Source organism: Colletotrichum lupini, chromosome 5 (assembly GCF_023278565.1).
Source record: "Colletotrichum lupini chromosome 5, complete sequence".
Lineage (NCBI taxonomy): Eukaryota > Fungi > Ascomycota > Sordariomycetes > Glomerellales > Glomerellaceae > Colletotrichum > Colletotrichum lupini.
In genome coordinates, this window is record NC_064678.1 from 2,278,515 (window position 1) to 2,302,939 (window position 24,425).

Genomic DNA, 24,425 nt, shown 5'->3' on the forward strand with positions numbered 1-24,425 from the left:
TGGAGACGCAATCGCGAAGTCGAAAGTCTGGAAGGTGGTTGTGCCAATGGAAGAGTCCGCGGCTGTCTGGCAAATATTGTCCTATCAGAAGGTACTTGATTCCAATAGCACTTCCGCCGGGACCGTGAGTTCTCGGGGCTAGCGCGCGTCTATTCCTCCCTGGATTGACCCGCTTGCTTGCCAATCAGAGCACCTGGCACTCAATCCACTCAGCACCTCAGGCAAGGTACCTTCTTTGGTATCTGATGACGAAAGCTAAGTGCATGCACCCCAAGTCCCCAACTGAACACGCTTCGGGGAGTTGGACCTTGATGCCCGTGCCTGTGCCCACTTGCACTTGCGCTTGCACCTGTCGACTTGTCCAGCGCTCCGATATACCGACATCGGTTCGCGATAGCTCCTCTGACCAGCTGAGTCCAGCGCTTCATGGTCAGCTCGCAGTAAAAGTTCCCGACAACACACTAGACTGGATATGCCTCGGACCCTTGCAGAATGAGCCTCGTCCTGTCCCCGCCGAAGCTTGTGCTTTTGGCTGTCCACTTAGCCATCCACGCCGATATTGAAAGCCTGGCCTTTCTTGCCTCTCGACATGCTACTGTCCTACGCAAGGACCTCGTTCTGCGCGTCCTCTTGACCTATCTGCCCGAGACAGTTAGTTCTACCGATTACCTTTCCTTTTTGGAGGAGCTTTCGACTGGCGAATTCATCGACCGCGAAGCTGAGAACATCGACCACTCTATCGTCGAGAACTTGTCGGACGAAGACGCTGCGAGAAAGGTTCGCAAACTCCACTTGCTACCGTTAGCTAGGAAGGATATCACGGTCGAAACCGACGACGATCCATTGACTTTATTCCTCCTCCACCGAGCACACCGTGTCGACGAAGAGGCCGGCCTGCTCAACCAGCTTCCCGAATTACTTGGCCCTTTTATACAATATGCTCCAGGTATCCGGGTCTGGATGGTCTCAACCTTGTTGCCACTGCTAAGGAGGAATTACGAATACTACCCGACGGAAAGCGTGCCCTATACGTTGGCCGAGTTTCAGAGTCTCCCAGATGGCGCCGCCGTTGATGCTCTTTTGTCCCAGACGGGCGCGCAGCCAAAGGATTATAATTTGATCGGGAGAGATCTCAGAGGCATGCTTGTGCCCTGGTTGCATGACGACGCGCGGTGGAAACGCTTAGACAAGACTGAATCGACAGAGGAGGGCATTTACAGTGCGGGATGGGAACGTTTCCTCGAATGGCTTCTTTCCAAGAGCTCGAGCTCCTGGAGAGTGGCTGTTGCTGCCGTTGAGCAATGGGGAGGTGCTGTAGACGTAGATCTGGGAGAGCATGATGTTGTGTGGCTCAGTGAGCAGCAACAGCAGCATCTCGATCGCCGCTATGCACGAGGAATCATGGCGTGCGCTTATCTGGTACCAGAGGCCAGCGTAGAAGCGCTCGAAGGAGCACACCAAATGTTGAGGAAGGTCATGGACCTGCTAGGTCAGGATGATATGATGTCACTTCGCGAGGGTACAGATACGTTATCTGCTGTTGCGTATCTGGAAGGTGATGGGATCCTGAACCACAAGAACACTGCCTTTATGCGAGACGACCTGCTCAAGGATTCGAACCCTCTCACCAAGCCGTCTCGAAAGTCAACACACCTTCTCCATGGCCTGATCCTCAGCGCATTCATACTGACGCAATGTGGACTACCTTGCACTATTAAGAGAGCTGGAGACTTGGCGTTCATCCAAGATGAAAGAGACCAGAAGGCCGAGGTGGTTCAGCTGATACATACATTAGCAGAGAACGCTCCTAAGAACGACGAAACATATTGGGTCAAGAGACGAAAGGAAGTTCTCTGGCTCCGAGACTGGGGCATTGCCCCCACGCCAGAGGGCAAGGTGATGGGAATATTCGCCAAGGTCAAGCCGGAAGTTATCGAGACTGAGATCTTGAGAGCACTCCTGTCCAGTACACGTATGTGTACCATACACAATCCATGACTCTACTTTACTAACCATGGCCAGGATATTCGCTCGCAAGGTCCCTATACGAGGACGCCACCGACAAGCCGCTGTCGCCGCAAATAGTGCAGGAGACCGTCGTAGCTGCTGCGCTCAACGCGTACGACAATGCGTCGAACCCAAGCCGCGCGAGGGGCGGCCTCAAGAAATGTGACGAGATGTGAGTAGGAAAACCCATATCACGACGGACTCCCGCTAATAATTTCACAGTATCAATGCCTTCCCTCAAACGATTCACAAGTCCCTCCCTGAGCGGCGCCGTATCGACTCCTTGCTGAAAGCAACGCATGCCCTCAGCGAATACCGGCTGGTCCTGAGGCAAGGCGAACCCTTCAGTCCCATCGTGTTGCGTGTTCACTCAGATCCCGTTTCCATCATTGGTAAGGTTCTAGAGCAGAACCCGAAGAGCTACACTCGCATTCATGACCTCTTGGACGTGGGCACCAACATGGTTCGCGCCGGACTCGTGGACCGCAATAACAAGGTCGCCGCAGCTACAGCTCAAGCCGAAGAGAATGGGCAGCAAATCGATGCTGCGACACAACGCATCACAGCCATGTGTATCGAAGCAGCCTTGAAAGAAGACGACTTTGAGACGGCGTACTCATATATCGTCAACCGGCTCAGCGGCGGAGTGGACGCATCAATGGGTTCCACGGTAAAAGTCGACGACGACTGGTCCTGGAGGGCTGCTCTGCAGGCCGGGCAGTACATCAGGAGTGCCCGAACAGTACGCCCGACACACCTGGGCAACGCCAGCGGGAATCCCGACATCAGGCACCTAGAACAGCGCATCGACTGCCTCGCCACGGCCCTGAGGATTGCGCCTCCCTCGCAGCTACAGGAGATCCTCAAAACCTTCCGCCGCTGCGAGGAGCAGCTTGACTCAGCCATCAAGGAAGACGCTGCTCGCGAAGAGGACCTGGGCACTGCCGAGCACTCTGTCATGCCCGGCGGCTTCGACGCAGCCCCCGCGGCGGTGCGATCTCACCGGTCGTCAGGCGAACGGCAGGTCCACCCATCAGCCGCGGTTGCGAGCAAGGCCGGAGATGACGCCCCCATGTCGCTGTTCGACCTCTCGCGTGCAACGGCCCGCGCGGCGACTCGCAACTTCACTGCGCTCTCGACTCTACAGCAATCTGCCGGTGGTGGCGCCGCTGCTGCCGCCGCTGCGGCTCCTGCGCCGGGTTCATCAGGCTCGGCGCCTGACGGCGAATGGGATGGGCATGATGACCACCCCAGGGCGAGGAAGCGCGATCAGCTACGCGAGGCGGCCATGGGCACGTTAACGTCAGGCGTTGGCTGGCTTATTGGTGCGCCTGCGCCTGCGCCCAATCAGTCACAGGCACCAAGAAACGACTGAGGCTGAGTACCCGAGTTGAAGATCATGTGTTCGCAGCAGTAGTCACGACTAAATGATGAATGATTCCCCAAACTTCTGGACGACTGGTGGAGCGCCATGGACTGTACAGTTCCTTTTGATGACTTTGTGTTATATTATGTACCAAGCTATGATACTGCCTATCTGGTTTGTGCTGTTAATTACCATTCGGGTGCAAGTTGTGTAGCAATTATTCTTCCCAGCGGGATGACGTGAAAGACCGGGCAACCCCTTGGGAGTTCCACATTATTAGAGAGGTGAGAGACTCTCAACGATTTGCCTGGTCCAAGTAAATTATGCTCGTGCCTCTTACGTCCGACGTTGAACGCTATTTTGAGGCAGATGACGAAGGCCTCGGATCTCTGTTCGCCGCAGGCTGTCAGATACAGCAGACCTCATCAAAGGTTGAGCCACGATGCGTTTGAGCAACTTCTTTGCGGCAGTAGGGAAAGCCCTGCCAGAAGCCGTGTGGGAAATGGAGAAAATATTTCCAAACCAACACGCGAAAGGCAAACCCCGCGCCGTGACTGAGACAGCAGACAACTAGATGGGGTAGGCCTAAAAGTTGGGCTGCACCGCGCGTTGGAACTTAGGCTGGTCGCCCGCGCAAAATCGGAAAAGCTGGCGGAAAAAGGAAGTAGAGTAAGTGGCGAAGCAAACGTGGGAGATGGACGCCAAGGCTATGTCAGGCATCCACATTCCAAGCGGAACGAATTTTCACTGTGAAAGCGATGTGTTTGCTAAAGCGTCAGTTTAGTTCAGTGCATTTGGGGGGAGATACCTTTGAAACAAATCTTGTGCTTTGTTATCACATATGCCATGTGACGCTCTAAACACGGCCAAGAAGCGCTGGAGGTGGGTGATCAGAATAACGCGGCGAAGCAAGGGCCACGACTTCGTTGAATCCCGTACCACTGATTTGTGCTGACATGACGATGAAATGAACAATAAAGGGTGTGGATGGCGGGAAAAGAGGCGTTTCATTTACGATATGAGGGTTGAATTTGAATAGTGGCGTTCAGGCGGCACAGTTACGTTTTAGTTGAATTAAGAGACGTGGTTGTCATTCATGTTGCATTGCTGGTCAACATCTTATCATGCTGAAAATTGCATCGAAAGAGCCATGTCGGATTTGCGAAGCCGTCTCAAACTCGACTGAACCCCGATGTGGGACGCGATAGATAATGGTACAAGGTGGAAAGTGCTGCGTAGAAACAATCGTGGACCGCCGCAGGCCCACGATGTGGTGTAACGAAAGTGCTGGTCCACGAGGGGGAAGTGACTGTCACTCTGGCCAAAGCCTGTCGATGCCTGCCGTTTTTTTGCCGTGTTGATTGTTTGCCATAGCTACCATAGAGACCGCCAAACATTCGTCGACTGCAGAGACCGAGTTAAGAAACAGCACCCAAATAAAAGGCAGCTGGTTCTCGCCTACAGTCATTGTTACCGAGAAACCGAGGTTAAGAAGCCGTGAACCACGCAGGCCGAAAAATCCCCATTTTGTGATCCATCCCATACTAGTTGTAGTGCACAAGAACTTCATGAGACGCAAATTTTGGGATATCCGCCGTAATCGATCGAACTAGGAAAGAGGAAAGGGATGATCCGTCAGTCGCCATCAAACCGGGCGTATTGACGACTCCGGAAGAGAGCGTTAAGAAATTAGCGAGAGCCTAGACACGTTAGCGTTGAGACCACAGCGAATTCACTGGGTTGGGATTTCCAACCTCCATAGGCCTCACGACCCTCGGAGCGGGCAGGGGCGTCAGCGTAAGCCGCACCTCCGGCGGGAGCATCGCGAGGAGGACGGTCACGGCTGCTGCTGTAGGTATCATCACCACCGCGCTCGCGTCTCTCGTAGCCGGCAGCACCACCGCCGCGGCGGTCATCGCCACCACGAGCATAGCGGTCGCCACGGTCCTCACGTCCGCCACCGCCGCCGCCGTAGCGATCGACACGGCCACTGCTGCTGTAAGTATCGTCACCACCACGCTCGCGTCTCTCGTAGCCGCCGGAGCCACCAGCGCCGCCCCGATCCTCACGGTAGCTGCGGTCGTAGCCACGGTCCTCACGGTAGCCACGGTCGTAGCCACCGCCACCGCCGCGGTCTTCGTAGCCTCCACGGCGCTCGTATCCGCGGTAGCGGTAGGGGTCATCACGGCCACCTCCGTAGCCACCACCTCCATAGCCGCCACCGCCGTAACCTCCGCGACGACGGTCGTCGTAACGGTCGTTGAATCGGCCTCCACGGCCACCTCCGCCGCCACCGCCCTCTGTTGAACGTCGCATTAGTGACTCCTCCTAAAGTGATCGTGTTGACAGAGCAGATGCTTACCACGCTTGGGGGGGCCGAAGTATTTGCCAGGGGTGGGAGTGCGAGGGCGAGCACGACGAGCCTTCTCGATGCTCAAGGTGCGTCCCTCAATCTGCTCTCCCTGCAGACCCTCCTTAGCGGCGTCGGCCTGGTCAGAAGTGACCATCTTGACGAAGCCAAATCCACGAGACTCCTTGGTGTGGGGGTCGCGCATGATCTGGCACTTCTCAACATCACCGTACTTCTCGAACATGCGAGTGACCTCCTGCTCGGTCAAACGGGGGTGGATGCCAGTGACGAAGAGGTTGGAGCCAGGGTTGATAGCGCCGTCGTCGTCACGGTCGCCACCGCGGGAGCCAGTCTCATCCTTGGCGCCACTGGAAAGGAAAACAGTACGTGTCAGCAATCGAACATTGTTTGGACAAAAGCGGATTCATCGAAATTTTGTGTTTGCTTACCGGTCGCGGTCGCGGTCACCGTTGCCAGAGGGCGAAGCAGAGCGACGACGTCCAGAGTCTCCGTCATCACGCGCAGGGCGAGGGGAGGCGCTGCGGTTGTCGCGCTCGTAACGAGGAGCCTCGTCTGTGTCGCGTTTGTCTGTCAGCGCCTCGTCGTGCTTTGGGGGGCGGTCTGTATCGAGAAAGAACGAACCATCGTAGCGGTCGCCGTTGGCGGCCTCGTAATCCATAGCGGTGGAAGCCATAATGATCTAGTGAACAAACGAGTTGTTGTTCGTTGACAGTGTTTGATGTTGGTTGTGGGTAGAATTGGCCAACGACGCGAAAGCCGGTGACGCAGACTCTTCTGTTGCGGCGATTGGTCAGAAGGGAGGATGCGAAGCGGATCGGACCCAACAAGAAGGGGAACCTTGGGGAAGTAAGGAAGGGGATGCGTACGTGGGAGAGAGAAAAAAGAGACTGGACGAAGATAGGAAATTTTTTGGTACAATCGTCGATGTAGTAATTATACGACGAAAGACATCAATTGAGGAAGCGACGAGGCCTTGAGATGCCGATTGTGGGAGGGAGGGAAAGGTGAAGAAAGCGAGGTGAAGGAAGGGACGTTTGTGGTCGAGGCGCAGAGAGAGGTAGAGAGGGAGAGAAAGACGGTCCACGGGGTCAATGGGTGAGGTGTGCGTGTGTCGGGTGTATGGGCGCGCCTGCCTTGCCTGTCTTTGCAGCTAGGTAGTCAAAGCACTAAGCATTGCCTGTCCTACCTAAAGGTACTTACCTTAAGACCGTGATACCACTTTTCACAGCAGCAGCGGCAGGTACACCCCAGGTCCGGTGAATGTACCTACCTTACCTAGCTTGTGACGGAAGTGGAAGGCGCAGGGTTGGTGCAGCCAGCACCTGAATGGTCAGCTTTCTGGGCGAATTCAAGACTGGAACATGAGCAAGGCGGACAAAATGCAGCTTTTGCAGCAGGCTACCAACGTTATGCAACCTATGTATGGTACTCTCAATGGCTCGACCATCTCTTCGCTGTTGGTGAGAAGGCAGGGCGAACGAAGGAATGGGCCAGAAGGAAAACGCACCCAATGCCTACTGCTGGACACCAGGATGGTGGGTGGTGATGGGTGGTGGGATACCTACATACAAGCAAGGCACGCACCTTTACCATCCGTGAATCGATTCCATGAGTTGATTGATTGATTGACTACCTGCCTGCCAGTGCCTGTGCTGGGGCAGGAATTGTGGATGTTCGGTGACAGGCACTTCCTGGACCGTGGGTGAGCACCAGCAGCAAGGGAAAAAACACAGCCAGTTGACTGCAATAGGTACGGTTACATCTCCCTGTCGCCAGTTGGCCAAAGCGCGGACCTTTTCTGAATTTTCAATCCAATGAGACTTCCCGCGCGAGCGATGACCATACCGACCCCATGCACAATGGGCATTCCTTGAATTGGATATTGACATGCATGTTACTTTATCACATTCAGATTTTCCGGGCCCATGGTCTGGTATTTTCTTTCATCGAGAAGCTATATTTGGCCAAGAAAGTTAATACTTGACTGCCGTGCTGTTTACCAAACTACCTCGCTACACTGCAGGTCCCTCGCCTAGCTGAGGTCCAAAAGTTTCAATATGGGGATAGGTGCCAATGAACAATATCTTGAATCCACAAAGGGGCATTTTGCCATGGCCACAACATGAGAGGGAGGTCCAGAGACTCTCAAACATTCTGAATCAAAGAACAAAGACAAGACAATCCCCTGACCGGCGCAACGTAGTGTCTGTCGTCTATTCGAAAATATTTTTCATCTCGACTGCAATGACGGAGCATGTTGCAGCATGTCGAATAATCGAGACTTGGGTAGATGCGTTTAGTCGTCAGTATACAGTATACTACGACTATGATGGTACGACCACCTTGCTAGATAGTCTTGATCGATAGTCTTGATCAAATGCCATGTTGAAATATGGAGAACGGCATCTAGAGCATTCATGCCAAAAGGCTCACGTCTTACAGATCCTCCATGACTACCTGCTGCTCTGCGCCCAGAACACCTCCGCTCACCATCTCAGCCTCCAGCGCCTTTCCGACATTCACCTCCGCAAACGATGCAGGCTCGTCCAAGAAGCTCAGTCCCTCGACAGCCTTGCCCCCGCAAGCTCTCTCCAGTGCCAGAAAGGCGAAATGGCCTCCAACGACCGGTCTAGCCATGAAGTGAGGGCCGGGCCAGCCACCAGTTCCTTCTGTTTCGTAGAGATCGGTGAAGGGTCGGTCTTTTGTCACATCATGGTCAGCAAACAACATGTCGTCCAAGGTAGGAAAAAGTGACAGGTTCAAGTCTCCGACTTACCTGTTGTGGTCTCATTGACCCATGTCGCGACGCTCTGGAGAATCTCCATCCGGGTCTTCTTGCTCGACACCGCAGCGGCGAAGAACTGCCAGTCACTCTTCGTGTAGAGGTGGCGACTGTCGAGCGGGAGCCCGTAGTGCTGCAATACGGCATGGTACCAGTTGCTCTGCATACTGTACACCTTATCCGGAACAAACGTCGCCTGCTTCTCGACGCCAATGGCCTTTTGGATCCACTGCGTCACTCGTCCTCCGAGGGTCGACTTCTTCTCCTCGGGCAAGTGGAAGCAGAGCAGCGAGTCCGCAAAGAGATTATAGATGGTCGTCCAAGAACCGTACCAGGTGTACGCCAGCTTGGCATGGGTGCCGTCTCTGGAGATGCCAAAGCCTTGCCACTGGTCAATATAGTCGGCTGCAATGTCCGCGTAGTACTTTGAATCGTCCGTCTTGCCAAGAATATTGGAGATCTCGGCCATCGCCTTGATTCCAATGATACCCTTGAGGGCCAGGTTCGTCTGGTTCGATAGCCATCCAGCAAAGTCGTCCGTGCAGAGTTGGTTGGCCGGGATCAGTGATTCGCGAACGAGATAACCCGTCCACTTCGTCCACAACTCGTAGGATCTGGACGCCCATTTCTCGGCCTCCTTTGTGCCCCTCATAGCAGCGACCTCCGAGCGACGGTCGATGCCAAAGGAGTCCATGGAAAGTCCCCATGGGCGAGCACTGCTGGTCTCTGCCTCGAGAGAGACATGCGAGTGTGCATGTTCGTTGATAGTTTGCAGGAACGCTGGCTGCGTGTCGTACTTGAAGGCGTTGACAAGTGCCAGTGCCATGATGAGCATGTTTCCGCACTCCTCAACAGGCATGTACTCATCATTCCCGTCAGGGTGTCCAGTCGCATTCGGGAAATGAGCACCCAGGTCATGCATGCTGTAATCATTCGGATACTGTCCGCTAAGCTGATGTTCAAGCAGAGGCTCCAACAGGTATGCCAGCCAACGAGGGTTCGTGTACAGGAAGAACGGGAACGCAGGGAAGATCACATCGACGGTCTGGAAGTTTCCGTTGGAAGAGATCTCCTTGAGGAAGAGGATCGGGTCATCGGGGGTTCCAGAAAATTGTGTTGCGCCGAGGACCTGGCGAGCTGACAGGGCGGCAATGTCCTGGTAATCTGATGACCCAGAAGCAAACGCATCAATGGCAAGCTGATTCGAGTAGTTCCCAGCCAGTAGGCTAGCCGCCGAAAAATCATCGTAGTGGTACTGGATCAGCTCGGCCGGGGTGGCAAAGTAAAAGGACCACAACGGGCGCATCTGCGTCAGTCCTCTTGCAGCGGCGAACTGGACCACGGGGTCTTGGACAAGAGCAAACGTGAATAGTACACTATCATCAGACGTCGACTCGCTGCCCGTCTTGCCACTCAGGTGAAAGGTCTTGGAGAAAGCAAAGACGGGTTCCTCGTCCATGATCTTCCTGTACGAGGTATCGATCTCGTTCGTCAGAGAGCCCTTCGTCGCAAACTGTTGGCGAAGCTTCGCGGACGTGCCGGCTTGGTGGTAGACGTCGGCGGGGCCGGTAAAGTGCAGAGTACCCCATTCCGCGTGGTCGGCGAACTCGGTGAGCAGTTGCGGATACTGTCTACCAACTTGCCAGGTCTTTAGAGCAGCAGCGCTCTGCTTGTTCGAGGCCTTTGCCTTGCTCAGTTCCCAGACTATGCTGTTGTCCCTGTTGCCGCTGACCCACTCGCCATTGACATCGGTGTAGATGTTGATGTCGAAAGACCCTTCGGCGTGGACAGTCAGATACGCAGCAGGGATCGATTGTCGGAAGGTCGAGGTGGGCGTAATGGGCGAGAGAAAGGAGAGCACAACCTTGACCGGCGCGGCAGATCCGGGTGGAGGGGGGATCGAGTAGGTCAAGTTCGTCGTCGAGGCGTCAAAGGTTGCGCCTAGGTAGGACGGGACAGCTACGTTGTAGTATCTGAAGGCATGTCAATTTACAATCACGAAGATAGGTAGCAGCCGAACCCACTTGGAAGATGGGGGCAATGAATCCTGGGGCCGTCCCAGCAATGGGTAAATGGTATTGGAGTCGGGCACCGAGGCCATTACCGAGAACCCGACCTGATGGGATTATCCCCAGTTAGCCAGACCACGCGCCTGGAGTGGACGGCAAGTCAAGAGAGCTTACGCTAGAGCCGGTCCAGAAGTAGGGCCAATGTTCCCACGGCGCATCGCGAGCATTGCCGAGCCAGGTACTCAGGTACGGGTTGCGAACAATTAGAGGAAGTACAGGAGGAGTCAATGTGGAAGCGCTGGCCGTCGCGGCGACCACTAGTAACGAGGATAAACGCATGATGGAATGAGCTTCCCGAGAACCAGCTCCGAGAACAAACGGATTCTTGGCGGGGTCAAGCAGTAGAGGAGGATGCGGTCAAGGAAGGCAGCGAGAGTACCAAAGTGAAGTAGGCAGGAAAGGTTGCGCCTCCTTGCGATGCAGGCTGTGAACTTCGCAAAGAGGGAGGATGGCGACAGTATTTGACACACAGGGGGAGCAGGTGAAGAAGTTGAGGAGAGGTCAGGAGAGAACGACTCAAGCAAGAAACGGCTTCGTCTTCTTCTTCCTCGGCTTTGTTTTACAAGTAGCTCCAAGCACCGGCTGACAGCTGTGGCACACAACCAACCACGAGAGGTACCTGGACTTGGGCTACGTCTAGGAGCTCCAAGCCGACACGGGAACAGTTGGAGAAATCTGGGGTCGTAGCTGAAGGTAACGCCTGAGGGTCACAGGTAAAGCACCGGATCAGCAGTGCGGTTGCAGGAGAGGGCCGGATGTACGTCAGGAGAGCGGGTCAGGTGCTTGCAAGGCTGCATCGCCGCATCGCACACAGGTTATTTGGGCCCCATCGTGATCCGCCCAGGTTAGGTATGGCCAATGAACGCAGCAGTTGCGACTCGACCGGCTCCAATCAAACGTCAAGTGCCGCGCCACGAGCCCCCTGTTTTGCGGAGACGGCGGGGTTGCTTTGTGCGGGGTTGAGAGCTCTCAACTTATGAAGGAAGGCACCTGTGTCCATTGTTAGCTACCAACTATCACCACTTCGGGGTAGACATATAGGTAGTCATGTAGTGTAGCACCTTCCTTTCTAGATCTGTCATCTGTTTCTTGTAAACTTTCTGAAAGCACAAGTTAAGGGAGCCCCCAACGCCATCTTATGTTTGCACGTTTTCCAATTTAGGCGAAGTTTGGATGGAAGCCTCAGCAAAAGTTGATGAGATTAAACGACAATCTCCCTACAATGTACACACACTACGCTACCAACTACAGGGATGGCATCCGCATGAAATCGAGCCAAAATAGCAAGTGTGATTCCATTGCAATAGCGCGCCTTGCATAGTCTACCTCTCTAGAACAAATGTGGTATTAGTTGCTGGACTCCTCAAAGACTTGGTCATCTCCTGCTGGCCATCATTCATCTTGTTATGGGGAGTTGCCCAAAAATCTCACCCGCGTCGGGCCGGGTCAACTTCATGCGAACACAGATGATCTAGCTAGGTTGACAAGACATGATTGGGCGCGGATCTGCGTAGAAAACGCGGGACACCTTGCATTGTTCTACGACCAAGAGCCATTTCTCGACATGCGCTCATGAACTTCCTTAAACTTCGCAGACAGTCTTCGCCTGCACTATCTTTCTGATACGACACCGTACTGCTGATAAAATGGCATCGCTTGACGGAAAAGTATACGCCTTCACTGGGGGGGCCAGCGGTATTGGCCTTGCAACGGCTAAGATCATCGCAAAGCGGGGTGCCACTGTGTGCCTTGCAGACATCGACCCCGAAGCTCTTGAACAAGCCAATGCCTACTTCACGGAGCAACAGACGCCTTTTTCGGTGACAAAAGTCGATGTGTCCGTGAAGAACGAGGTGGAGACCTGGATAGATTGCATACTAAAGCAGTTTGGGCGGTTGGACGGCGCTGCAAACGTGGCCGGCGTCATTGGCAAACACCACGGCATTCGAGCCGTCGCGGATCTTGAAGACGACGAGTGGCATAAGATCATTGCTGTCAACTTGACAGGCTGCATGTACTGTCTCAGGGCGGAACTCAGAAACATAGCGGACGGCGGTTCCATTGTCAACGTGGCCTCGATTCATGGCATCAAGGGTACGCTGCATCTTCCTACTGCTCAAACTCGTGAAGCTTCCCTCGTCTGACTAGCTCTTGATAGGTTTCGCCAAACACGGCGCATATGATGCTAGTAAGCACGGCGTGATAGGGCTCACTCGAGCGGCAGCCAACGAGAACGGTGCCCGAGAGGTTCGAGTCAACGCTGTTGCTCCCGGCGCCATCTACACACCATTGATGGAGAAGGCTTGGAAATTTCATGATCGCGCAGCCGACGCCGCCTTTGACGAGCCAACGTCTTTTCAACGTCAGGGCACTGCTGACGAGTGCGGAAACGTCATTGCTTTCCTGCTCGGCCCAGAGAGCTCGTTCGTGAGCGGGAGCGTCTATCAAGTCGATGGAGCGTGGTTATGAGCCACAGACGGCTCGACGAGGCTTGCGAGGAAATGATAGTCGGGGTTTTTTGCTAGGATTGGGGCTGTTTCCTCTTCACCAGACATCAGATGGGTCAACCTCGTGCTTCTCCCCATCGTCTCTAATATGCTCGAGCTTGACGTCCCTCTTCATTGGCTTCCTCATGTCATAAGCATCCTCGCCGTCTCGGGTAGGGTCTGTAGCATGGTCGCCATAGTAATCTTTCACCACGCGGAAGACGCTGTAGCCCATGCTCTTGTAGAATGTAATTGCCTTGTGATTGCTCGTGCGAACAAAGAGGTCAACGAACCAGGCATCGTTGGCGTCGGCTGCGGCTTCTAGCTGTTCGGAGAGAATCTTGCCGATACCCAGTCTTCGCGCTTCTGGCGCAACGGTCAGAGCGGTGATGTGGGCATGCCAGGGAAGGTAGTGTTCGGAATATTTGTAGACGTCGGGCGATGACTCCAGCTTGCCCATGACTAAAGCATCAAGTCAGACAAGTCGAGCAAAGCGTAGCTGTGTTCTCAAACATACTGTAGCCGATGATATTGCCGTTCATGTCCTCGCACACCTGGAACATGGCTGGCCATTTGGCATGGTACTGGAGGTAAAAGGCCAGCTCATACGTCTCGGTCAAAGGATCGAGGTTGCATTTAGAGAACTTGTTGACATCGTCAGGACGGAAGCGGCGAAAGGTTGCCATGGCCGCCGAAGTGAATGCGCGGCCGGCGATCAGTTCAAGAATGGAGGGGGGCTCCAGGCGGCAAGGGAGGGGTTGATGTCGGGAGATGGCAATCGTAAAGGAGCTACACCAAGCGGCAAAGAGTGTAAGACGGTTCAAGAGAACAACGTACTCAAACAAAGCTTCAAGGCAGGAAGTGGAGTCGAAATCGTTGTTACTGCCTCATCAATAGCTGCCGTGGAACGGGGAAGGAGCTTTTCGGAGCCGTCTTGCGGCGTCCAGGTTGTGTTCGGTGGCACCAGATAAGGGACGATAAAGGGCCTGACTCCACCACATTCCATGTCTGGCTGGAAGCGAATGGAGGGGAAGCACGAAAGACGGGAGCGTGTTTTTAATTTTCTTGTGCCGACTGAGGCTCCGGCGCGTGCATCTCTGCCAAGTATATTTTCCCAGTTGAAGCAGGTGAAAGATACATCGGCCAGATGCAGGGACCACGTCTGCCACTGCCTGTATCAGCAGGAGTGACAACTTCCCCCTTCCGGATAGATTCAGATTCAGTGTCAGCGGTCAAAGTTCTGAGACACAGCACTAGGTAGGGGTCCGTCGGCAGTATTACCTGAGGAGCCTCGAGGCGCCACAGGAAGACGAGTATGATCTTCATTTCTTCGACAACATTTTTTCCCGGAGTTTTCTTTGAGCCCACTTCTACCACCAGAAGCCAAAGGCCCAGTGAGTAACGCACAGGCGCAAGGGCTCTCTCTCATTACAACATAGTCTCTATCCATCCCTCTTCCGATAAACCAAACAACAAAGCAGAGCCCGCCGGATTGCATTAATTGGACCGCTGGCGCCGAATCGATGCCAGCCCGCCTCTGAAATTAATAAAACCAGTGATAATCTCAACCTCGCCCACGGCCACCAGGCCAATACACAGCACTCCCTGACTTGTGTGCATGGGATGGGCCGCCAACACTGATTTCTGCTCCGCTTAGACTGTTGTTTAGGTAGCCCATTTTTTGCACGACTGCCGTTTTCCTGGTGCCAGGCCGTCTCTACACGCTTCCCGCACCCATCTCCACCTGGATCTTCCTTGCCGTGTATTTGATGCGACAACCCCTGTTGTTTATCACTGCACCAGCAACCCCGGGACAGACAAGCAACAACATTGCATTCATACTCGACCATTTGGGCTGCCAGCACACGTACGTTGCGGAGCGTCATCGACTCGGTCTTTTCCCATCATAAAGTGCTGCTTGGACGGCTTCACCGAACACGTCCGCCGCTGTTCTCGCCGACCGACCGATCGCAACTTTCCCTCGTCACACCGTCAAGATGCCTCAAACTCCGGGACACTCGCGCAACCATTCGGGCGTTGACGGCTCGTACCAGTACAACAGCGTCAACTCCTCCCCTCAGAATAGACGAACATCCAGGTCCTCCGCCGATCCCGCAACGCCCTTGCGCAGCAGCTTCAACAACCAAGACGCCCTGGATATCTCATATGCGAGCGGAGGCATGGACGGGGGCAACGGGCTAGGCAATCTTGCAGATGAACTGGCCGACGCCTTCTCCGACTCTGGAGATGAAGGAGAATACTACGAGGAAGAGACAAACAACGACGAGAACAACGGAAGTGGGACACCAAACATTAATGTCGAAGAAGCCACCTTTGAAGGAATAAGGGACAGCGGGGTCGACGTTGCAAGTCTCGGCGAAGCCGGCGGCAAGGGAAAGAACTTCAATCTGGGGCCACCACCAGCCGCTCAACGCGGTCATCGACGGAGCGGGAGTGAATATGACGGAAGCGAATATGGATCCGAGTCTGACCTTGACTCCCCCGGCATGCTGCCCAGTCTCGTTGCCAAGATGGATGCCGTCGAGTCTTTGGCGAGGAGGGGTACTGAGAGTAATGGAGGGCCTACGGATGGTGTCTTCAGCCGGGTAACGGAGGGCTTGAGAGACTTGGGCTCGCAAGCCGGCGTCGAGGGCAGTGCGACAAGGCAAGTTCAAGACGGTTCACCCGCAGTTGCGGCCATTGACTAACCAAAGTAGACTTATCACCGCTCATTCGGCCCTTACTACCCACTTAACTCATCAGACTCGGCAACTACACAACTTGACCTTCCCGCTCCTTTCTCCACTCGTACCACCGCCGGACTCGGAGACCATCGATGAGCTGCTACCCCTTTTGATCGAGCTATCCGAATCGATGCCGCGACCAACAACGAAAGCCTACGACTCCCTCACAGCCCTCCACACCCTCACCTCGGACCTCGTCCAGAGCCTCAACTACCTCTCAGACACACTTCACATGTCCAGGCAAACGACCACAACGGCCACGCGTCGGTTGAAGAGCGCCAAAGAGCTGGTGGCCGAGATCAAGAGGGAAGAAGAGCTCCGGGAGGAGGGTGAGAGGTGGATCAACCGAGGTAACTGGAGCGAGAGGTTGGCCAATCGCGAGTGCGCGGGCGTATGCGGAGATGTCGTCGGAGGGTTCGAGGAAGTGTGCAACAGCTGGCGGGCACGCCTGCTGGAGCAAGCCGGCGCTGCACAGGCTTGAGTACGCTTATACGTGCCCTACGGGATGGAAGGTCGATAGGGGTGACTGTGGTTACTGCCATTGCGGGTTCGAGAGGCGGATTACTCACGTTCCCAAAGTTTGGCTAATACTGGATTTTGAGGTCTTGGTCAGGCGGGCGATAGAAATCAACGGCGTGCTTTTGGGTAGATCCGGGATCTTTGGCGGGATTCCCAGCGCTCGCAAACTTGTTAGACTACATGAATTTTACGAGTCGATGAAACACGAAGAGCCATGGCTGAGCAGGTATCATTGCACCTACGAAGGGAAGGAAATGCTAAGAGCAGACAGTAGAGTTCTTATTTTGAAGACAGAACTTTCACTCTATTCAGACTCTACTCTGTTGCGACGCAAAGTCAATGACCAGATGGCAGGACACAAGATTCAAAGTCAAGACGGTTGAAAGTCATGCTACGTGATACTGCAATAACTTCAGAAACCCCTACGGGAAGCTAGGTCACGTCGCATTATTACGCAGGGCCGGGGCGGGTAAACAGATGATCGAAAAGGGCGCAATGTCCAGTCTAGGGTTGCTTACATGGCGAATGTGGCTACTTTTTGCTTACATATAATCAGCTGGTTGCTGTCAAAAACGAGAAGTTTCGCTTTACAACTTGATCGCACCCAGTTTGAGTCAGAAATGCAGTTCAGCGGCTGCTCCTTTGTGACGTAAGATTAATTTATTATCATTCTGCTCTCTCTTTCCCTCCAATTCCGTCAGTGTATAGGAAATTTATATCAGCGCTGTAGCGAGTATTTCCAATTAACAAGGCTAGAATTAATGCACAGAATTATAATGGTATCAAGTAGATCAGCACCAACGGCACCTCCGAAACACCGCCCCTCCAGGGAAAAGCAAAGAACTTTGCAAGGGACAAACAGAAAAATTGAGCACAAGGCTTATGACTGACTAATCCTCCTCCAGCCTTACAGTATACGCAGGCCGGGATGGCCCTCCGTCGGGGTCATCGAAACCGCCCGGGATTAGAGGTCGACGCTGCGCACTGACGGGACCCCGGCTGAGCCGACTCGACTTGCTCGCGCGGCTGGCGCGGCTGCCAGGGCGGTCGGAGGGGACGTCGACGTCAAAGTCGGCGGGGGCGTCGACCTGGACCTCGTCGCGGGCGCGGTTCATGGCGGCGAAGCTCGAGAGGGACATTTTGTCGTCGACGGAGGGACGGTGTTGCGACCCGGCTTGCTGCTGCTGCTGGAACTGCTGCGCGATGCCGGGGGCTCTCCGGAGCCGGCCGTCTACGGGCGGGGCTTGATTACCTCGCTTCATGCCGGCCTCGGACTCGTCGTCGACGAGGACGACCATCCAGACACCTACGGCGCAGTTGCTGCCCAGCAGGGGCGTGCAGTGGATCCAGCGGACGCGGCCTTCGCTGTTGGACTTGGTGAGCCAGCGGACTTTGGCGGTGACGCCGTGGCCGTCGGCGAAGGCTTGGGAGAGGCCGTCGCGGACACGGTTGGAGCCGCCTATCCTGTCCATGAAGTTGGACTGAAGGATGCCCGGGAGGCGGAGGGAGGGGGAGGCGAAAAGGATGCGGAGGCTGGGGTAGGGCCGGACGAGGAGGTAGTGCTCATAGACGCCGGAAAGCTTGCCGCTCGTCAGAGGCACAGCTGGGTTGGACTGATGGACGGAGGAGGACTCGTCCTGGATTAGGATGCGTGGCTTTTGCCAGTTTGTCGAGGATGCGGCCTGGCCTTCATCTTGCGGGACGCGGTGCATGTTTCCGCCGCGTCTGCGTACGGTTTCGAGTTCGTTCATGTTGAACATTTCGCTGAGCTCCTCAAACTCGTCCTTTTCTTCCTCGTTGTCGTGTCGCTGCTGCTGGTTTTGGCCGTTGATGGTGCCGACGGCCTCCTTCTCGACGACTAGGTTCTGCAGGGCATCCAGACCCGAGCTTTCTTTCGCGAGACCGGAGACGTCGACTTGAGCGCCGATGAAGTAGCGGACTGTGCCGCGACTATCGTATAGCGGCGCCACCATGAGGAGGTTCATGAACGGGGAGCCGTCTCTGCGGTAGTTGAGGAAGGTTTCGTAGTGCTCCTTTCCAGCCAGGATCTTGTCGCGGATACGTCGTACACTAAAGGGGTTGGTCTTTGGACCTTGTAGGAAACGGCAGTTGCGGCCAATGACATAGTTCATGCCGTATTGAGTCGTGCGGTGGAATTCTGTAAGTGACAGTCAGCTGCTGTGGAACATGGATAAGGAGAAGGATGTATATACATACCCTCGGAAGCAAAGACAATGGGGTTGTCGTTTCTCGAAGGATCCGTCAAGCAGAACACTTCTGCCAAACCCTCGGACATTTCTCTGAGCTGAACCGGAAGAGTGCCTGTGATACGCCTCTTGATTGACACGCTGACGGTCTGGATCCAAGTATGGGTTATGTAGGCGGGAAGGTCTTGCTGAACAAGCACGTCGAAAGCAGCTTCGGCCTTCTTTCTCAAGGAGCTGTTGATTGTGCTATCGGTGTTTGCCATTGAGAATTCGTGTCCGGGCAGAGTGTCGAGGCCACCCGCGATCGCGTTGGCATACGCAATGGCCCGGAGTGCTTTTAAGCAGTCCAAGAAGTAGGTCAATAGGGGGAGCGAGTCGGGTCGGGCATGGTGAAGGAAATCGGTAAAACGTTGGAGGAGTAAGTGATCATCAAAAATGGCCTGCAAATGGTCTTTTGAGAAGAGAAGCTCGGAGCGGGTTTCCAGCGAGTACTGTCCGTTGTCGCCATGAGATGGGACTACTAGGTCAAACGAGCCAGGCTCGACTTCCTCTTCTGCCAAGGGCTCGAGAATCTCGTCATCGCCAGCGCCTTTCGTCTGCAGAGCTGGGAGTGATGTATTGTTTGTTTGATATGAGGACGATGTCGAGTTGGCCCTGGACCTTGAAGAACGTGTTCTAGGGCTCCTTGGTGGGCTTGAGGACATTTGCCGCTGCTGAGCGTGGAGAGGTTCGGGAGACTTTACTCTGCCTCTTTCTCTTGGGGGAATGTCAGGAGAACGAACAGCACTTTGGTGAGGTGTTAGCCGACATTGCTCTCGACTTATACAATAGATACATGTCTCCTCTTACCTTCTATCTGGCCGAGGGGCTATGGTATTGGGATTGATGGGCCCATGTCCATGATGTGCGGTCCAGTTCCTATCCTCGTCATCCTCCCAAGCCTCTTGGAACCTAGACGGGTTCAAGGGGCGGTCCTGATGCATCTTGGTGACTGGACGCTTCAGTGGAATGTCAGGAATATCGGCGCCGCCTTCGTCAAAGTCTACTTGTTGCTGCTTCTGACTTTGCAGAGACGTGACACTGAGAGAGCTGTAGCCGTTCATTTGAGGTTGGGTGAGTTCACCGTGCCTTTGTCGGCGGTGGTTTGTGCTGTGAGCGGCAGCGACCTGAGCCATGTGCTTCTTTCGCCGGAATAGTGCTAATACAGAACGTGGTCCAGAATGATCACGGGCCGCAGATGTATCTGTTGATTGGGGCATTGTCACGGGCGTTGGGGGAATGAAGAAGGATTTATATTGGGTTTGGACGAAGGCTGATCGTAGGAGAAGAGGATGAGCATCAAATGTCAAAGGAAGATAGCCGTGGGGCGCACCAGCCATGGGCATCCCACAACGTCATCCAGCCAGAGAGTAGGACGGCGCCGTATAGAACAGCGGGGAGGCGATCAAAGGAGAGGGGCTCTGCAGAGACGAAGCAGATAGCAAGCTAGGAGGGTGTGCGAGACCAAAGATCGACGGACGCCGATACTAAACTATTGACGGGCGAGGCGGAAGAAGCGCAAGCGGGCATGTCAGGCACATTTGCCTACATATGGATAGAGCCAACATACTTTTCGTCAGGTACCCGTGAACCCGTCCCCTGCCCTCTTTCAAGGCTGGGTCCCCAGCAAGGCGCCAACATGGGCGGCAATCAAACAAGAATGGGCGAAAACCCACAGCGTTGCGTTGCAGTAGTCTGCGCGAGAAGGAGGTTCCCACGATGTGTGGTTATGGAAGAATGCCATTCGACGGCCGAGCGGAGAATGATCGCCCACTAGCAGAGCTGAGTATAGCTCCTGACCTTGCAAAAGAGATTTCTGAAGGCTGAAGAGGCCAGAACCTGGACGCCGGGCAGTCTTTGTTTGGTTTTCTGGCAGAACCTAGACACTTGCTGACGGGTTGGGGTTAGCCCCATTGCTCATCTGAGCCACGGACACTGCACGGCCTTTGGGGGCTTTTTGGTTCGGGTGAACCAAGCCGTCGTCATCCATAATGTTCTTGTCAACGGTTCGGCGATGCCAGGGCCATCCTGATATGTCAAGAAAAGGCTAAAGGGGGGCGACATGAATGCTCCGACCCAAATCGGCACTTGCAAAACTGTTTCGCGCGCTCTGCAGTGTTACCAATCAAGACGTCAGGCCTGGTGTTAGCCATGCTAAATAAGAAAATAACAGACGGCGATGTCAAGCTAGGAGATAGATCATAGACGGGCTTTGACGGGGAAGCACAAGCAGCTTCCTAGCATTAGGTTAGTTTCGGGAGGTGGTAGAGTGACCAGAGTGCATATGCAATATAGTTACCTTCTTTCGACAATGTACCAGTACACACCATTCTCTGTCTCCGTGTCCGTTTACTCCCCTGCTACGCTTGCATCTTCTGCTGCCATCTTGACTCAGGCACTGGCCGTGAAAGATGCTAAGGTATGTGTACCTCTTGCTGCAAGTTGTGACCTCCCAGTGGTGGCATTTCACCATGTCCGCCGCAACAGCAATGTTCGAGAAAAGGGCAAGACGAAACTTCGGCAAGAGAGTTGCCTGGGGTCCTCTGTAGAATTCAGGTTGCCGTGTACGGATGCACTGCAGGTTGACTATGGCAGTCTTGTTGACCACCTGGCACCATGCCACAGTACATAGCCGGGTAATGTAGGATTGGGCGTGAAGATGGAAGAGAGCAATACTGTCTGTGCTACCTCAATTGGCAAAGACGGGGATGCTAGGGGTTGAGAATCGAGATTTCTTCAGCGAACCGTGGGTAGTTGCAGACTCGGACTCTCTTGGCTTTCTCCAGTCTCGAGGCTGCCCCAGCAAGGATTTGCCGAGAAACGTCCAGGAGTTCAGGACCCCCATGAATCCCACGCTTCGAGACTTGGCCCAATTCGGCTCCGGCCCCACTGCGGCCCAGGACCCGGACCTCAACCAGTGTCCTAATCGGGCAAAAGGGCGGCGCTCACGGCCTGGCGAGTGCCATTTGACAGTCGAGCTAGCAAATGGGACTATCTCCTAATCAACCTTCGCGTCATATCGCTCGCTCCAATGTTTGGGACCGATACCATGGAGCATGGCAGAGCTTACCGTCGGAAAGGAGCCAGACTGCATTTCTTCGATGCCCGTGCTTTCTTCGATCCCCTCGATCCTCGGAGCTGCGATCTGAAGCCTGAATCGGCGGTCGGACTATATCATTTTCGAAGATGGCTTGGAGATGATTTCGAATTCCCTATACGATTAATTCGCTACCACAGAGTAATTACAAACGGTCGAGAACAACCAGAATTCGTTACCTGAGTCGTGAATATGTATTGCCGGTATTACGATCTCTTGTTGATCGGGAACAGATGGATGGGCTCCCTGATATTGTACCGCGAGTTTGTCCGCGTCTCTGTCAATCAATGCTGTTCGAGCCTCTGAGGTCCCGCCACTGAGCTGCTGGGGGACGTGGGGTTTCGGTATCACGAGGGTTGACTCCTCGGCATCCGTAGGGCTATCACTTCTCGCATCGAGCAATCGACTTCCAACACAACAGGTCATATTTCGTCGACGATCTGCGGATAGCTCAATTGAATTGCATAGAAAGAGCACGCGGCAAGATAGATCGCCAAGGTCCCGAAGTAAGACACCCACGCGGCAAAGCGGAACAAAGCTCATGTTGCCAGCGGCATGGCAGAAGAGCAGGTCAGCTCCCGGAGCTTCGGAGACTGGGCTGAATGAGTAATGGAGCCTGGAGGAGATAAAACCGTGCCGGAAAGGCATTTTCTCAGTAGTGCCAGTATGTCATCGTCAACGTCCCACCAAAATGCGTCCGGAACCAAGCGTTGCCGGCTCGTGGCCTTACGAACCTCGGAAGGAGGAGTACCAGTATTGTGGACGGCACGAAATATTACTGCAGTACGGATTAGTGTTGAGTGGCGGGTGTACCTAGTCATCATTGCAATCAGGGATGACGCTGTCTGTCACTGTCAGCGCAAAGCCACAGCCAAAATGAGAGCCGAGTCTGTTCTAGCGCACGGTGGGCGAAGGTTACACGCCCTCTCTGGTTGTGGATGGATACAGCCAGCAATACGTATCATTGCCTCCTGACGAAAGGGGGTCAAGGGTTCCCGGGAGTCATGGCTAAAGCGCTGTTGGTTTCTCGGACAAGGATGCGAAAAAAGACAGGACCCGGAGATTGCTTAGTATCCCACGTTCCTTTGGACCCCTTCCGTCAGTGTAAGTATCCCGGGAATAGCTTTGTAAACAAGGCGAGAGCCGTTGATCCAAGAGCCTCAAGCAAACTCTATCTGTATCCGTACTCTGTATGCCGTTGTCTGTACTTGTCGTCTCGCTTTTGGCCCTGACAGCTCGTGTAAGCGGGGAGAGATGATTTCCGCCGGGGAGCTGCCTTGTTCGATGGAGCAAATAGCAGGTAGCTTCACACAAGCTGTGAACGGCTGGCGGGGTTCCGAGAGTTCGGTCGAGCAGGTATGTCAGGTTACCCCATAGGAACCGGGGATTGAGAGGGATCTGCTTGTTGGGATTGGATCATTGCATGTGGCCAACGAGTCAAAAGCCGCATGTCAATTTGGGAAGATTGGCGGCAGGCACTCGAGGAGCCTCTGTCCCGAAAAGGCCATGTATCCTGTGTAACAGTCTGAGGATAATATCAGGCTATTTCCTGATCAGCTCTTCTGCAGGGGAGTGGGGGTTGAGAGTGCGCCGTGCGTGCTGCGGCGTATGGATCGTCAAGTAGCGAAAGGTTTGGGTGCTGGGCTATTGAGTGTTGTGCATGAAGGAACGCTGGAAGGGTTTAGACGACATGATAACCTAGCCAGCTATCCGTATCCATAGATCAGCTCAAGGTTCCTGCATTTAGGTCGGGATTTGGAGCGTCACTGCCTGTCAGTCTACGAAAGCTCCAGTGCAGCTTCGACCTTATGTAAGCATTTGAGACTAGTCCAGAGCAGCACGTGCTTGCTTATCTAATACATACCTATCTTACAGTGGGAAGTTACAGTGCGCATTCGCATATCGAAACTGTCCAGCAAGAGGTCGTGTAACCCCTTTTTGGAAGCGCGAGAGTGCTTTACGCGAAGAAACGCGTCGCATCGCGTAGCTATAGCTGGCCACCATTGTTTATCTTCGTCCGTTTGTTCAGCGTTTAATGACGTAAGGCAAGGGACCTTTGCTCGAGCGTTCGAGCTCCATACCCGGAACTAAAATCAACCAGCATCGAGGATGAGTCTCCTGAATCCTGCGCTCAGTTCCTCATCATGTTAGCAAGACACGGCCGACGATAATCCTGCTGTGGGCTTTTGGAGGATGAATAGTTGATGGCTACCGCTATTGTTTACGAGATTCCATCGGTTGGCTTCTGCGACACCACGGAGGCTGGTTTTCTTTTAGTTTTTGGCCTGGTGTATCCGTAGGTCCCCACTCAAGGGGCCAAAACAAGAGCGCCCAGCACGTGTCGACTGGCTGTGAGTTCCCGAGGGTGCTAAATGGCAAGGTGCGGCAGGTGCCCAATGGCCCGAATTTGGACCATTGAAACTTAGCTTAGGTTGACCAGAAAAAAAAAAAACACAAACAAAAACAATTCTCCCAGCCCCCTCTTTGCGCAAGGGAGGCGGGAATCGTGTTAGCTGGAATGCAACACGGCCTTTATTTTTCTTTTGACGAGACTGGCGACGCGACAATGTTCTTTCCGAATCCCAAGTACTATGGAAGCGCGATGGAAGAGGGGAAAGCGTGAAGACATACTTTTGTCCATACACACAAACATCCAAAACTGACGCCAACTCACGTTTACGTGGATAACAAGGTGCGTTTCATCGCGACTGCCATCCCATTTTTGGTCTTGTCTCGTC

The 24,425-nt window shown here is 54.2% G+C and overlaps 9 protein-coding genes across 9 annotated transcripts; 5 read left to right on the forward strand and 4 right to left on the reverse strand.

The window, feature by feature from the left end:
- Positions 1 to 46: 46 nt before the first annotated feature.
- On the forward strand, positions 47 to 3,947 carry CLUP02_10080 (secretory pathway protein Sec39; the record flags this gene model as incomplete). Its single annotated transcript, XM_049289056.1, has 10 exons — positions 47 to 124; positions 189 to 386; positions 466 to 1,972; positions 2,023 to 2,179; positions 2,230 to 3,332; positions 3,365 to 3,410; positions 3,475 to 3,547; positions 3,604 to 3,657; positions 3,743 to 3,842; positions 3,910 to 3,947. The coding sequence occupies 10 exons, from the start codon at positions 47 to 49 to the stop codon at positions 3,945 to 3,947; spliced, it is 3,354 nt and encodes a 1,117-aa protein (XP_049146200.1).
- A 1,135-nt stretch (positions 3,948 to 5,082) lies between these two features.
- Positions 5,083 to 6,402, reverse strand: CLUP02_10081 (transformer-SR ribonucleoprotein; the record flags this gene model as incomplete). Its single annotated transcript, XM_049289057.1, has 3 exons — positions 5,083 to 5,216; positions 5,736 to 6,091; positions 6,173 to 6,402. The coding sequence occupies 3 exons, from the start codon at positions 6,400 to 6,402 to the stop codon at positions 5,083 to 5,085; spliced, it is 720 nt and encodes a 239-aa protein (XP_049146201.1).
- A 1,778-nt stretch (positions 6,403 to 8,180) lies between these two features.
- On the reverse strand, positions 8,181 to 11,392 carry CLUP02_10082 (uncharacterized protein; the record flags this gene model as incomplete). The annotated part of the gene is made up of 5 exons (XM_049289058.1): positions 8,181 to 8,443; positions 8,521 to 10,499; positions 10,551 to 10,642; positions 10,710 to 10,919; positions 11,357 to 11,392. 5 exons carry the CDS (start codon positions 11,390 to 11,392, stop codon positions 8,181 to 8,183), a joined length of 2,580 nt encoding a protein of 859 aa, XP_049146202.1.
- Positions 11,393 to 12,241: 849 nt separating this feature from the next.
- CLUP02_10083 (short-chain dehydrogenase) lies at positions 12,242 to 13,064 on the forward strand (the record flags this gene model as incomplete). Its single annotated transcript, XM_049289059.1, has 2 exons — positions 12,242 to 12,689; positions 12,754 to 13,064. The coding sequence occupies 2 exons, from the start codon at positions 12,242 to 12,244 to the stop codon at positions 13,062 to 13,064; spliced, it is 759 nt and encodes a 252-aa protein (XP_049146203.1).
- Positions 13,065 to 13,139: 75 nt separating this feature from the next.
- On the reverse strand, positions 13,140 to 14,087 carry CLUP02_10084 (acetyltransferase; the record flags this gene model as incomplete). The annotated part of the gene is made up of 3 exons (XM_049289060.1): positions 13,140 to 13,543; positions 13,599 to 13,818; positions 13,965 to 14,087. 3 exons carry the CDS (start codon positions 14,085 to 14,087, stop codon positions 13,140 to 13,142), a joined length of 747 nt encoding a protein of 248 aa, XP_049146204.1.
- A 991-nt stretch (positions 14,088 to 15,078) lies between these two features.
- On the forward strand, positions 15,079 to 16,306 carry CLUP02_10085 (uncharacterized protein; the record flags this gene model as incomplete). The annotated part of the gene is made up of 2 exons (XM_049289061.1): positions 15,079 to 15,687; positions 15,845 to 16,306. The coding sequence occupies 2 exons, from the start codon at positions 15,079 to 15,081 to the stop codon at positions 16,304 to 16,306; spliced, it is 1,071 nt and encodes a 356-aa protein (XP_049146205.1).
- A 928-nt stretch (positions 16,307 to 17,234) lies between these two features.
- On the reverse strand, positions 17,235 to 19,930 carry CLUP02_10086 (uncharacterized protein; the record flags this gene model as incomplete). Its single annotated transcript, XM_049289062.1, has 3 exons — positions 17,235 to 18,502; positions 18,562 to 19,337; positions 19,401 to 19,930. The coding sequence occupies 3 exons, from the start codon at positions 19,928 to 19,930 to the stop codon at positions 17,235 to 17,237; spliced, it is 2,574 nt and encodes an 857-aa protein (XP_049146206.1).
- A 971-nt stretch (positions 19,931 to 20,901) lies between these two features.
- CLUP02_10087 (uncharacterized protein) lies at positions 20,902 to 21,592 on the forward strand (the record flags this gene model as incomplete). The annotated part of the gene is made up of 2 exons (XM_049289063.1): positions 20,902 to 21,013; positions 21,306 to 21,592. The coding sequence occupies 2 exons, from the start codon at positions 20,902 to 20,904 to the stop codon at positions 21,590 to 21,592; spliced, it is 399 nt and encodes a 132-aa protein (XP_049146207.1).
- Positions 21,593 to 22,691: 1,099 nt separating this feature from the next.
- CLUP02_10088 (uncharacterized protein) lies at positions 22,692 to 23,501 on the forward strand (the record flags this gene model as incomplete). Its single annotated transcript, XM_049289064.1, has 3 exons — positions 22,692 to 22,791; positions 22,985 to 23,047; positions 23,410 to 23,501. 3 exons carry the CDS (start codon positions 22,692 to 22,694, stop codon positions 23,499 to 23,501), a joined length of 255 nt encoding a protein of 84 aa, XP_049146208.1.
- Positions 23,502 to 24,425: the final 924 nt, after the last annotated feature.